Here is a 12,383-nt window from a genome sequence, read left to right as displayed (position 1 = left end):
AGGGGATGTATCTCTGGACCGTGTAAACCCAGGTGAGTGAGGCGAGTGGGCACTGGTGTTGAGGGGGCAGGCTGCTGCTGCCCATCTTTTACCCAGACAGGGCCACTGGCACCAGCTCGACCTAACTCCATTCTGCATTCGTGGCTCTGTACTGGGGTGCCTTTCCCTTCTCTGAACAAATGGCATGTCTACATCAATGGCCATTCAATTGGAACCACCTGACTAAGAAACCTCAAAGAGATGGCCAGATGAAATTGGCTTTTAGTTAGATGGGCTCAGATCAAAGGATTTCAGGTTCCAAAAGGAGCACTGTAAGGAAGTTAGAAGCATGGGTTCTGAAATGCCTGGAGTAGAACATTGTTTTGTCACTTGCAAGGTGTGTGACTTTGCCAAGAGACTTGATCACTCTGTGCTTTACCTTTTTCATCTGTAAAATAAGGATGATAAGCAAACCTAATGAATATTGTTTTTGTTCTAATGAGTATATGAGAAAATGCACATGAAGTGCTTAGAAAGTTGCTGGCACATAGTACAGGTGCATGATATAAGTCATGCTTTTGAGTTGCCTTATATGTGAGATAAACCCTCATAGGATAGCAGAAGGATGGGTGGCTGCCGCCTTCTGCATTCCTCTGGAATCTCTAACCCAATGAGCAGCATGGGGTAGGCCAACCATTTTCAGTGAATATGTTGCAGAGGTATAATGAAAATGACAAAAAGAACTGATGACTCAGTAACTTGGGAACCATTTGAGAACTCTTTCAAGAGTGCCTGTGAAAGGGGGACTCAGAGCAGTGAGAAATTAGCAAAACTGAGACAGAAACAGAAGAGGCAAGACTTACAGATGCCCAAACACTGGAAGGAAACCCATGCAACGTTTTTTTCCCTTTATAATGGACCAGGTACTAGACAAGCTGCAAGCTGGGGTGACCAAGCTGAATGAAGCAGCCTAGGATGATGGCTTCCATGGAAATTCAGAGAGGTTTGCTTACAGTGGTATCATCCGTTCAATTCACTATCAGTGCTTTATTTTTCAAAGAAGGAAACCACCGTGGAGAACCCTAACTTCATGATGAGTTCTTCAACCATCTGAGTGCCAGTAGCTTTAGTTACCTTTTTTTTTAGAAGCAGAATTGGAGGGTTAAGCAATAAAATAAATAAACCACACGTGGAACGACATCAGAACAGTCCACAGCAGAAGTAATTATCTCCAGAAACTCCCATTCTGTGTTGCACTAATGGTCTTGAATTACCCTGACTTTGAACCTACCATGATGAATCCTGCAAATTTAGATCTTGATTCATGGGTTAGAAAAGGCAATACTCAAATCATGATTTAAAACCACCCTTTCATTACATTGTGATTACATCTCAATTTGTACCAAGTTGGCTTAGAGACTACATGGGAATTATGCTAATAGAGCAGGAGACTCCTGCCATGGTTTCTGAGCTGGACGAGGACTTACTTGTTAAGGATTTTGGCTCTCTTAGCACTTGAGAAATTCTCCAGTTGCAAAGACTCTTGAGTAAGGAAAGCGACAGCCAGGTGAAAGTAGTTGTTCCACAGCTGAAAACCAAAAAGGGGGAAATGCTAAATTGTTCAGCAGCTTAATATATCATCTGAAAAGCACTCTGAAATGTTTATCATTTGCCCAATGCATGCTTCTGAAATGTTAATTTAGCAAAAAAATCAAAATGCACACCCTATAAACAAATTGCCAACCAGCCACCCACGATGTGATTTCATGTTGAATGTGGGTTCTGGAATCACAGTATATGTGTTCAAATTCCAGTTTCTCCATTTTATTTAGGCCAACAGATATAGCTTCTCTGTGCCTCAGTTTTCTCATTGGTAAAATAGGGATTTCAAGAGTACCTACTTCCTAGGGCTGCTGGGAGGAAGGAACAAATGCAGAACCCTTACAGGGATGCCGAGCACGTGATAAGCACTCAATTAGTTAGTTTTTATTATTATATTATTGTTCCTCTTACTTTTAGAATAGAGATTTCTATAATTTATAATTTTTTATGATAAAAAAACCATATTTAACTTGAGACATCTGAGGAAAGCAAGTGTAAAAAATTATCATACAGTTCATGTTTCAAGGGCTTATGAACTGTGTGTGGTTCAAAGGATAATGTACTATGAAATGACTGTTGTCATAAAGCTCTGTCCATGCAAGGTCTGTCTATTTGGACAGTCACCTAGACTTGCCACTGTAAATGAGCTCTTAAAGGAGAAACATTATTGTGGGTAGAATCTTAAAGCAGTGGAACAAAAACTCACTGATTTTATGTCAACGTTTAAAACAGGGTCCAGAAAGTTATAACAACAAAAAAATAGTCCTTGGATTGGCAAGGGTGGCTATTTTTGTCAGAGAAATGGCAACTCTGGGCTTTGTCCATCCCTAAAACCCACCCATCGATCAGCTTTCAGTACCTGGCCATCTCCCCAGACCAGCCACGTGGCACCAACCAGGAGCTATCGTATAAGCGTCTTCTGGCACGAGTCAGAACAGCAGCTTCCTAAGTGTCTTCTCCGACTCTGCCACCCAGCTCTCAAGTCCACTGACCACAGTGAGGCCAGAGGAAGCTTACCCAATTGCAAACCCAACAGTGCCCCGCCCCTGCAGAACCCCTTTGCAAACTCCCCACACCTTCCACCACCCCCCTCACTCCCCCTCTGCACGCTGGACCAATGCTGTCATCAGGTCCTTAAACATGCGCCCCTCCCCTCCCCCCCCGGGGCCCTTGCAGATGCTGTGTGGCATTCTATCTGTCATCTCGCTGTCCCATGGCCTTGTCCTTCCTGCCCGATGCTGTCCCCTTCTGTGCTCTGGATACGGTGGCGTGGGGGGTGAGGGTGGAGCGTGGGGGGCCAGCACTGTGTCTGACGTAAAGCAAGTGACAGGAAGGACACTGGCTACTCAGGCCAGAGCCACCATTACACGTCCAAGAGCCTTTGTGATTTCAATGAACTTAGGCAAGAATTTTGAGGGTGTCCGTTTTCTCATTTACAAAGCAGAACTAATATTTATTATATCAAATGAAATAGCTGCAAAGGGCTATATAAAAATAAAGTGTTAACATTATTGATTCTACTTACAATCACCCACAAAGTAAGTGGAAATGTAACGGCATTTATGGGACTTAAGTATGAATATGGTGACCTTCTGTTTATTCAACGTTCTCATGAACTCCCTTGAACTATTAACACTCCGGCTCATTTGATCATCAAGAACTTAAACAACCAAGTGCTGCTTCTACCTTTTCACACATGAGGCCACAAGCCAGGGCCATTTCGGAGTCAGGGACATGATGAGGACAGAATTCGTGTCTCCCTAGACCCAGAGAGTATGTCAATTTATAGCTGCTGTCTAAAAAAAAGATTAATGCTATTTTTGTAACTCCCTTCTCTGCATTCCTATAATCAGGACTGACTGCTTAGCCAGAACTCTCCTGCAAAGACCTCCCTGAGAGATATTTAAGGAATAGTGTGGACAGATGCTCTGAGGAAGGAAACTCCGCTGTCCCTTGCCCCCTGGGCTCTGCCTGCCATTGGGCCTTTGCCACTGGAGCAAGCCCATCACTTTGCTGACTCAGCACTTCTCCCTGAAGATCAAGACTGGGAAAAACACAAGGAGGTTTTTATTTCCTTAGGCATGGGGAGGCTGCTGGGATCTGTACGCTCCCTGGAAATGCCTCCCCCATTGTCAGAGCTGGAGCAGGGAGAGGAGGGCGTCCACGCCGGCTGGACAGGGGGGCCGGCCTGAGAAACCAGAGCAGGAACCGGGCACGGAGAGCACCTGACAGCAGTGGCATTAGGGAAGTGGCTACATCCACAGGGACAGGCCAACTAGTAAAGAGATAAGAGTAATGGGAGCCAGGTTTCTCATTGTTAGTGAAGGGAATAACAAACATGGAAATGGAGCAAGTCAGAAAGAGTTCTGTGGTATTCCACTGCAACTGCAGGTATTGGTGTGAGTTTGTGGTTATATATATATACACATTACATGAAGGGGGCCATGAGTGAGTTGTACAGGAGCATATATGTGCACACACATACAATGTGCACACACATACAAACACATACCCCTGCGTTTCTTTCCTCCTGGGAGCAGCGATGCCCCAGACGCCATGAGCACACTTAGTGACCAAGGTTTATCTCTGACCAACATGTACCACTAAAAGAAACAAGAGCTCCTTAGAGAAGAACAGCTAATTCCAGGGCCGAGACAGGAAAACTACAAGATGAACCTGGAATGTCGCTATGTGCTACGTGCTACAAAGTAAGGAAATGCTCAAACATTTGGGGATCTGCTGAGAGGATGGGAAAACAGCATGTACTGGGTCTTGATGGCCATATCTGTGATGATTTGAACATCAAAATAAGTAATGACAGTAATGGATTATAACCCATTGAATAACAGGACATCATGATCATGACGCTAATATACATAAATGAATAAATTAAAAGTTAGAGGAGTGGAATATTTATATAATGCTAAATACCTTCTCATAAAATACCTATTAATTACGGGGGGAAAGGGCAACTTTACCATAGAGATGCTTAGCAGATACCACCTTAAATAAATAAAGACCATCACGGGACAAACTGAAATGGTACACCCCTGACATGACTCAAGATGAAGCACATGGCATCACTTCTGTGATCTTCCTGCCAAAGATGCATAACTTGTATCGTATCATGAAGATATGTGTACCCAGGGCCACAAGAGTCAAAGAAAGAGCGAGGAACAGTTCCAGCCCAAAGGAGATGAAAGAGACGTGGACACTAAATACAATCCTTGAATCAGGATATAAGAATGGCATGCAGTGTGTGGTTCTGAACTATAAAGGAGGTTATTGGGACTACTGAGGGAACGTGAATGGGGTCTGATGATTAGATGCATTGCAAGGTACATTTCCTGATTTTAGTAGTTTATTGTAGTTAAGTAGGAGAAAGTCCTTGATTGTAGGGGATATAGGCTACAGCGTTTGGGGATAATAGAGCATCAGATTGGCAATTTACTCTGAAAAGGTTTAAGGAGATTGTCCTTGCCAGAAACAAGAGGCAAGCCTGCGAGGAGCAGAGGGACACAGAAGGGGAATTAGCAGCCTGCAGGGTTGATTAGTTAAAGGAAAAGGAAGCACCAGGAGAGAGATCGATATTGGGCCCAGCTAACATAAGAACATAAGATCCCATCTCATCAACCCATCAGTGCCTGGAGCTGGAGCTGGGGACAGACTTGGCCATCTGGCACCCGAACCTGTCACCTGGAGGTGGGAGGGCGGGGGCTCTCCAGGGTGGCCAATCTCTCAATCAATAGTAACTTGCATTTCACACCTGCCAAAGGGCAAAGTCTAGCCTGCACCTAAGGAGCACCTCACTTTTGAGGTGTTCGGGGATGGGTGAAGAATCCAGGGAGCCAGTCTCATGAAACAATGAAAAAACACACAGTAATAATTTCTATGCCAGGGAAAAGGATACCACACTCACAAATACATAATGAAAATACAAACAAATCTATCTAGTAAGAAATATGCAAGGCCCATGTGGATAAAACTAGAAAACTGGACAGCAGACATCGAAGAAGACCTATATATTCTTGTAGAGGACAGGAAAAAGTAAATACTGGAAAGATAAAAAATTTCCCCAAACTTACTTATCATGGAATCCCAAATAAAATCCAAGTAATTGCGTTTTTTTAAAAGAAGAAACTTAAGCTGGTTTAAAATGTCATATAGAAGAGAAAATGCCCAAGAATATTAAAATAACTTCGTAATAGTAAACTAATGGGGATGTAAGAGCTCTGCTTGCTGGATATAAAGATATAGCAATTGAATCATAATGGTAAGAATACATAATATAGAACTGATGTGCACATAAATTTCCAATTATGGTAAAGGTGGGATTTCAAATCAATGGGAGAAGAAGAACCTATTCAAGAAATGAAGTAGGAAAAAGTGAAGTTAGCTCCTTACCCCTACCCTAACTATACAAATCTCAGATGGATTAAGTGCCCAAAAGTGTTTTAAAAAATTATGAAAGCATGGGCAGATACTAACCGCCTAATAAATGGTTACATGTATTATTATTATTGAGGCAAGGAAAGATTTGTCGAGCAAAATATAAAACCTTAATAGCAAGCAGCTTCAGAGTTCAGTAGACTGTTGAGTAGTCAAATAGTGCATATTTCAGACTGTCTTTATCTGGCTTTTTAAGAAAAGTTTGCCAACCCCTGATATAAATTTCAAAAATAGGGAAAATTAATCTACGGCATTACAAGTTAGGGTAGTGATTATTTTGGGAAGAGTTGCGAGTTTCTGCAAAGGAACATGAGGGCTTTTGAGATTCCAGTGTGTGTTTTTTGATTTGGGTGTTGGGTACACATGTGTTACTTTGTGAAAATTTGTCATTTATGATTTGTGCACTCTTCTATATAAATGTTATAAATACATAAAAGCTAGAAACAAAACAACAGAACAAATAAACAAAAGCAGTAGTCATAAAAGAAATGACTGACAGATTTGACTACAGAAAAATTCAGTATTTCCATAGGTTAAAACTAAACCCATGTCTAGGCAATATTAAGAATTCTAACTTACAAAAAAGTAAGACAAATAATCCAATGGAAAAACAAGCAAAGGAAATGGTCAGACAGTTCAGAGCAGAAATCCAACAGCCATTAAGTATTCTCAGCTTAACTAGTCATCGGAAAAATGCCAATAAAAATAAGAAGCAAAAATTTGAAAGATGAATAATATTGGCAATGGAGAAGATTTTAGGAAAGGTTGAGAGAGAAAGTTGATGGGATTGCAAATTGCTCAAGCATTTTAGAAGGGTAATTTAGCAATGGCATCGAATTTTAAATTTCATATCATTTATGCACCAAGATGCATTTGTCAGGATCGTTCATGGCAGCATGGCTCATAACAGTGAAAAGCTGGAAACAGCCTGTCGGTCATCCGTACAGGAATGGTTGAAAAAATGTTGGCAGGTTTGTACTGCGGAAGAACAGAGGACCATAAAACACGTAGGATAGGGCCCAATTCAAGATAAAAGCCAAAAGCGAGCATGTATATATATAGAGAGAAGAGCTAGGAAGCACTCACAATAACCAATTAGAAGTTTTCCCTGCTGAGGGGAAATGAGAATCAGCAAAAGGATAGGAAGAAAAGGTGTCATATTTCACTTGATTTACTGATTCATAGTGCATTAATATTTTACAGTGAATATATATCTGTGTATTGTGACATAAAAAAAGCATTAAGCAGAATGATAAAAATTAAAATTCTAAAAGCATGAGTAACATTTCTAGACATATAGTGTCTGATTATATATTACATTCTATAATGTTAATAAAATAGAAATTTAAACTAAAAATGGCTAAAATAAATTTAAAATAAAAAATATTTTAAAGGGAATAAGATTATAACACCCTTAGAAATTAATATAAAAACTAGTATTGGGTGATGCAACAGTGGCTCAGTGGCAAAATTCTCACCTGCTGTGAGGGAGACCCGGGTTTGATTCCCGGTGCCTGCCCATGTGGAAAAAAAAAAACAAAAAAACCTAAGCATCAAATTAGTTCTAATTTTTTTAGACTTACTGCAAAATGGAAAGTAGATGGATATCTCACTTTCATTATCTGGTAAAACATTTTTGAGCTGAACCACCCACTGGGTGTGAATCAGTTCTCTGGCTCCTTCTCAGTGAACAATGCCCTAATCAGGCCCAGACACTGGACATGCCATCTGCATCTGGTTGTCTTTTTTATTTGCAAACTTGCAGCAGTAAACTGAGCCAAGTGATAATGGCAAATGAAATCATCATTAATAGAAACACATCCAGAATACAAAGGAACTGTGAGTTACAAATACCAGATGCTTAATAGGAAATCATGCCACACAAAATCAGTCCTTGTAACACACAGACACGTGCACATGCACACACACAAACACACGCACGTGCACTCACAGCACACACTGACGGGGCACCTCTGAAACTGATGTACCAGCTGACCACAGCCCGGGGTGACATGGCAGTAGGGGACTTTTGCTTGGTAATGGCCCCTGCAGATCACAAAGCCCAAAGAGAACATATTAGGGGAAAACCAAGTCCCAAAAAGAAGCTGAGCTCAGTGATGCAAACCATCCTCTCCTCTGCTAATCCTTTCTTCCCTGCTAGGATGGTCTGAGATGAGCTGGCAACCACACAGCTACAAGACGTGCTGGCCTCCCTGCTCTGCTCAGAGAGTCTCTGCTTGTCACACTGATCCAACAGTCCCTCTCTGAAACAACTTCAGTCCCTTCTTGCTAAATTCAACAAAAACCCCGAAGGTATAATTTTCACTCCTCGGGCTCCAAAAGTACACATTGTAAATTTCATTTTCACACTTTTGATGGGAGACCAATTAGACTGGAGTATTAGAAATAGAAAATATTGGCTCAGATCAGCAATTTGTTTTAATATTATTGCTCAACAAAGGTCACATCTACCTGTTCTCTTACCTGTAGCTCAAAGTTGGCTTGATCCAGAAATTTTTTGTTCAGCATATCTGCATACTGATTAATTGCTCGCAGGAAGACTCTGAAAGATCAAGAGAAAAATTACATAATTACACACTTTGACTCTGGCACCTTTGTAGGTTTGGCATTTCAATTAGGTATAATCCAAGACTGTCTGGGACATGCACTCTCTAGGTCATGTGAAAAGCAGTATGATTCTGCAATGTAAAACCCAGCGAATTATTTGCAGATGTTCTCCGAATTAATGAAGGAAATTAGTACACGCAGAATAAAAGAAACAGACCAAAATAACAGCTTCTGAAAGTAACATATGACAAGTATCACTAAAAAAACTAATAAAAAAGGTGCAAATTAAATCCTTTTCTCAAGTCACAATGTCTTAATGTTACATTATTAAATTGGTCTTTCCTTAGCCAGCAGTTTTTTTAAAAGTTAAGCAGTTGAAAGCTCAGTTATAAATGAGTTACCAGGTGTGGAAAGGTTTGTTGCAATATTAACTATGTTTGGAAGTAAGATATTAATACACTTTCACTTGTTAAAAGAAAATTATTAAAAACGAAAGCTTTGACAAGAATTTTAGCAGCACTGTTAATTCACTGATTTATTGGTAATATGCCATTTTAAGCAACCAGAGCAAAATGTCAATTCTTCAGTACCTCCACTTTCACTTGTTAATAATAAAATACGCAATTCGGGATGTCACACATGATTCCATTGCATTATGTCTTGCACAAGCTTGATCATTTACTGGATTTGTTTTACTGCCCTTGAAAGTGTTTACAATAATAAAGGTTGGTGCAGACACTTGTTTTAAAAATTCCCGTCTCCCTTTGCACGAGGACAGGCAGGATGCAAGAGGAGTTAGCATTATGTCACAGATAATAAACTTAATTAAATCCCTCTGTTTAGAAAGCAGGAAGTAGCTAAAAAGTATAAAAGAAATCTCAGTTATTTACTAGTAACTGGTGCTTTCTGACAGCATCACCTCTCTGGCCGTGCATGCCTGGAGACACTCCCCACGCCTCAGCTATCACAGAAGCTCTAAGAAGGACTCTATCATCACCCAGCAGCATTGTGCCTGCCCCCTTCCACTGGTATTGACGCCTCTGGCCTCCTCCTACCACGCACAGCTCTAGGAAAGGGGATTCCTGGACATCATTTCTTTAGCAGACCTCGCTGCAGGATCTAGGACCCAAACAGGTGCTACAGAGGGCCCAGGATGGAGTCTGTGCTCTCAGGAACTTAAAAAAACTATATATATCCAATTATTCTGAATTCAGTTGTTTGAATTCTGTCCAGAGACAGTAAAAATCGAGAAAGAGGAAAACGGTGTTTTCATGTCACTTGAGTGATTATTAACGGAGGGGCACCAGGAGCCTGGCCTTGTCCATTAATCAAGCGTGCAGACCGGGCAGCAGCACCCGTCAGCCATACGGGTCCCAGATGTTACAAATAAAAGTACAGGATGCCCAGTGCAATTAGAAAAATAGCTCCTCCTGCTGAATTTTTGTTTATTTATTAAAAAAAAAAAAGCTGCAAACAGGACCTGAAGGACACCCTGACAAAGTCAGTGCAGGGCCCAGGACAAAAGCATGAATACAGGACCTGGGTGGAGTATACAGGGCACCTGGTAATCCCCATTAGCCCTCCAGTGCTGGGCGCGGGGCTCTCGGAAGTCCAGGGTGCACAGTCAAGGAGAGGACAGACCCATCTGACCCCTGGCAGCTGGGATGGGGCAGCACTTGGGACGTGCACGGCAGGAATGCCTGTGATCACAGAGAATCCTCAAGTGTCACCAGAACCCACAGCTTCCATCACTCCTAGGGTGGGCTCTTGTACTGCACAAGAACAGTGGGCTGGTGGCCAGTGACAAATACAACTTTCTTTCCCTCAGCTTTGGAACTTGGCTGTCAACTAGCCTACCCAAGGGTCCCTCTGAGCTTGAGGAAAGACGCTGTCTCCAGCCCTCCATGACAGTAATGACAAGTTTGCTAGAATGTGTATTATTACAGGGTAATTATTTTGCCTCAAGATAGCACCCAAACAGTTGCAATATGCTACTTCTAATTAAGCTCTGGAACAATTTCAGCTAGTTATATAAAGATATTTCTCAAAATCACTTTTTTTTTTCAAACATGCCATGCTGAAATAATATGAAGGCTAAACGAAAATTTTTTAATGAACTGACAACTGAGAAAGAGCAGTGCTGAGAGATAGATTCTATAATTTAGATTCCCTATAAATTTTTTAAAAAGCCGGGACAAAAAAACAAATAACACGGAATGTAAATGGTATGAGGAAAATGAAAGGAAAGATCAAATAAAACCCATAATCAATGGCAGTAAACAAAGATCAGATGATGTGCTCCAAGGGCTGTCATTTCAATAGAACCATCCAGGATGCACAGGAATTATATCCCATAGTTCCTACTCGGGATTACAATTTAGCCATGCTTACCCCCCACAATCTACTGAAATCAAATCGATGATCTAACTAGGTGAGAAGCAGCATAAACAGAGACTAACTCTTAGGTAAGGCTATTTGTTATTAGCTGTCATTTATATGCGTTATTGCTAATAAATTTCAAACTAGGAAAATAAAAAAGAAAATCACATTAGAAGCTTTTGCATAAAAATCCGCTTGGAGTCACAGAGGGAAATGAGCAGGGCACAAGCTAAGTCAAGTGACTGGACAGCAGGATGTAGACAGTGAAGGGTTCCAGCCAGGCTCCACCCAGCTCACGGACAAGCCCCGATTGCCAGGAGGTCATCTGGACAGGAGAGTGGACCCGATGACTCGATCCCTGTGGGATTTGGGCTTGGGGTGAGGGAAGCCCTCCTGAGCTCGTGGAAATGGTGGGCATCGCAAAAGCAGCACCACGTGTGTTTTTATTTCTCTACTGTGTCTCCAGTGCCAAATTGGTGTCTGGAACGTCATACATGGTCACTAGGTATTTGTCACAGCAACGAAGGAATGAATGGATGAATGAATGAGCTCAGGGAGGCTAGAATATTTGGGAGCTCCTGGCTCTCCCTGAAGTGCTTATCTTCCATGTAGATTTCTTTTTTATTAATTATGGGCTTCAGTTTTCTATAGTTTCCTGTTTTCTGAGTTTCTCATCGGGCATTGGGTATTCACAGCTGGGCTCTGCCCCTTTATTCTTCTCTTCACCTCCATAGCTTGTTCCTTGATGGGAGGACCAATGCCTTTTCATATCGGTATCCTCCAGGGCATCGGAAAGGCCCCCTTGCCAGCCGGGCATGTTCTGAAGTGTTCTGATATAAGGCACTGTAAGTTTATAATTGTGTCAACATCTCTGAGGGCCACATTGTGTGCCCAGAACATCATGCCACTCTGACAGAAAAGAACAAAGCAAGCAAAAGCAGTCTGAGCTTGCTCTGGTCCGAATGCAGAATCCACCAAGCTTGACCCAGCAGTGGACAGGGGAGGGCATGCAGGGACAGACTTCCATCCCTGTTCACCCTCTCCAATCTGAGTTTCCCTGAATCCTCACCATTCAACGTTATTGCACTTAAGTGTCAGGACACAATGAAGAGAAGAAATGAATAATGCAGGTGACAACTCTCAAGGAGCAGAGGACAAGATGCTTGTAGGGGAAGGGGACACGGGGACAGTGGAAGGAGGGGGGAAGTATGGACAGGTCTGCCAGGAAATTGAGGGACTTGGGGAAAAGCGCAATCATCCTTGTGAACCAAACATGTTTTATGTCTTATTCTGAGCCAGGAGAATTAAATGATTTCTGAAAACCAAAGTGGAGTGAGAATAAAATGTTTTCATGGATGCTTTCCCAGATGGTCAAAATGTTTTTTTTTTTAAAAAAGGGAAGCCCG

At 41.8% G+C, this 12,383-nt stretch overlaps 1 protein-coding gene across 1 annotated transcript in view; it reads right to left on the bottom strand.

Annotated features, from left to right (window-relative positions):
• The window catches only part of DOCK1 (dedicator of cytokinesis 1), a 564,538-nt gene that overhangs the window by 116,991 nt on the left and 435,164 nt on the right, over positions 1-12,383 (bottom strand). The window contains exons 30-31 of the mRNA XM_077126402.1: positions 8,515-8,593; positions 1,467-1,567 (exon numbers count right to left, since the gene is read on the bottom strand). Of these exons, the coding sequence (XP_076982517.1) occupies positions 1,467-1,567; positions 8,515-8,593 (180 nt within the window). The remainder of the gene's footprint in view (positions 1-1,466; positions 1,568-8,514; positions 8,594-12,383) is intronic.

The sequence above is a fragment of the Tamandua tetradactyla genome, chromosome 13 (genome assembly GCF_023851605.1).
Source record: "Tamandua tetradactyla isolate mTamTet1 chromosome 13, mTamTet1.pri, whole genome shotgun sequence".
In the NCBI taxonomy this organism is placed as follows: Eukaryota; Metazoa; Chordata; class Mammalia; order Pilosa; family Myrmecophagidae; genus Tamandua; species Tamandua tetradactyla.
This window is presented reverse-complemented; position numbering and strand designations above follow the sequence as displayed.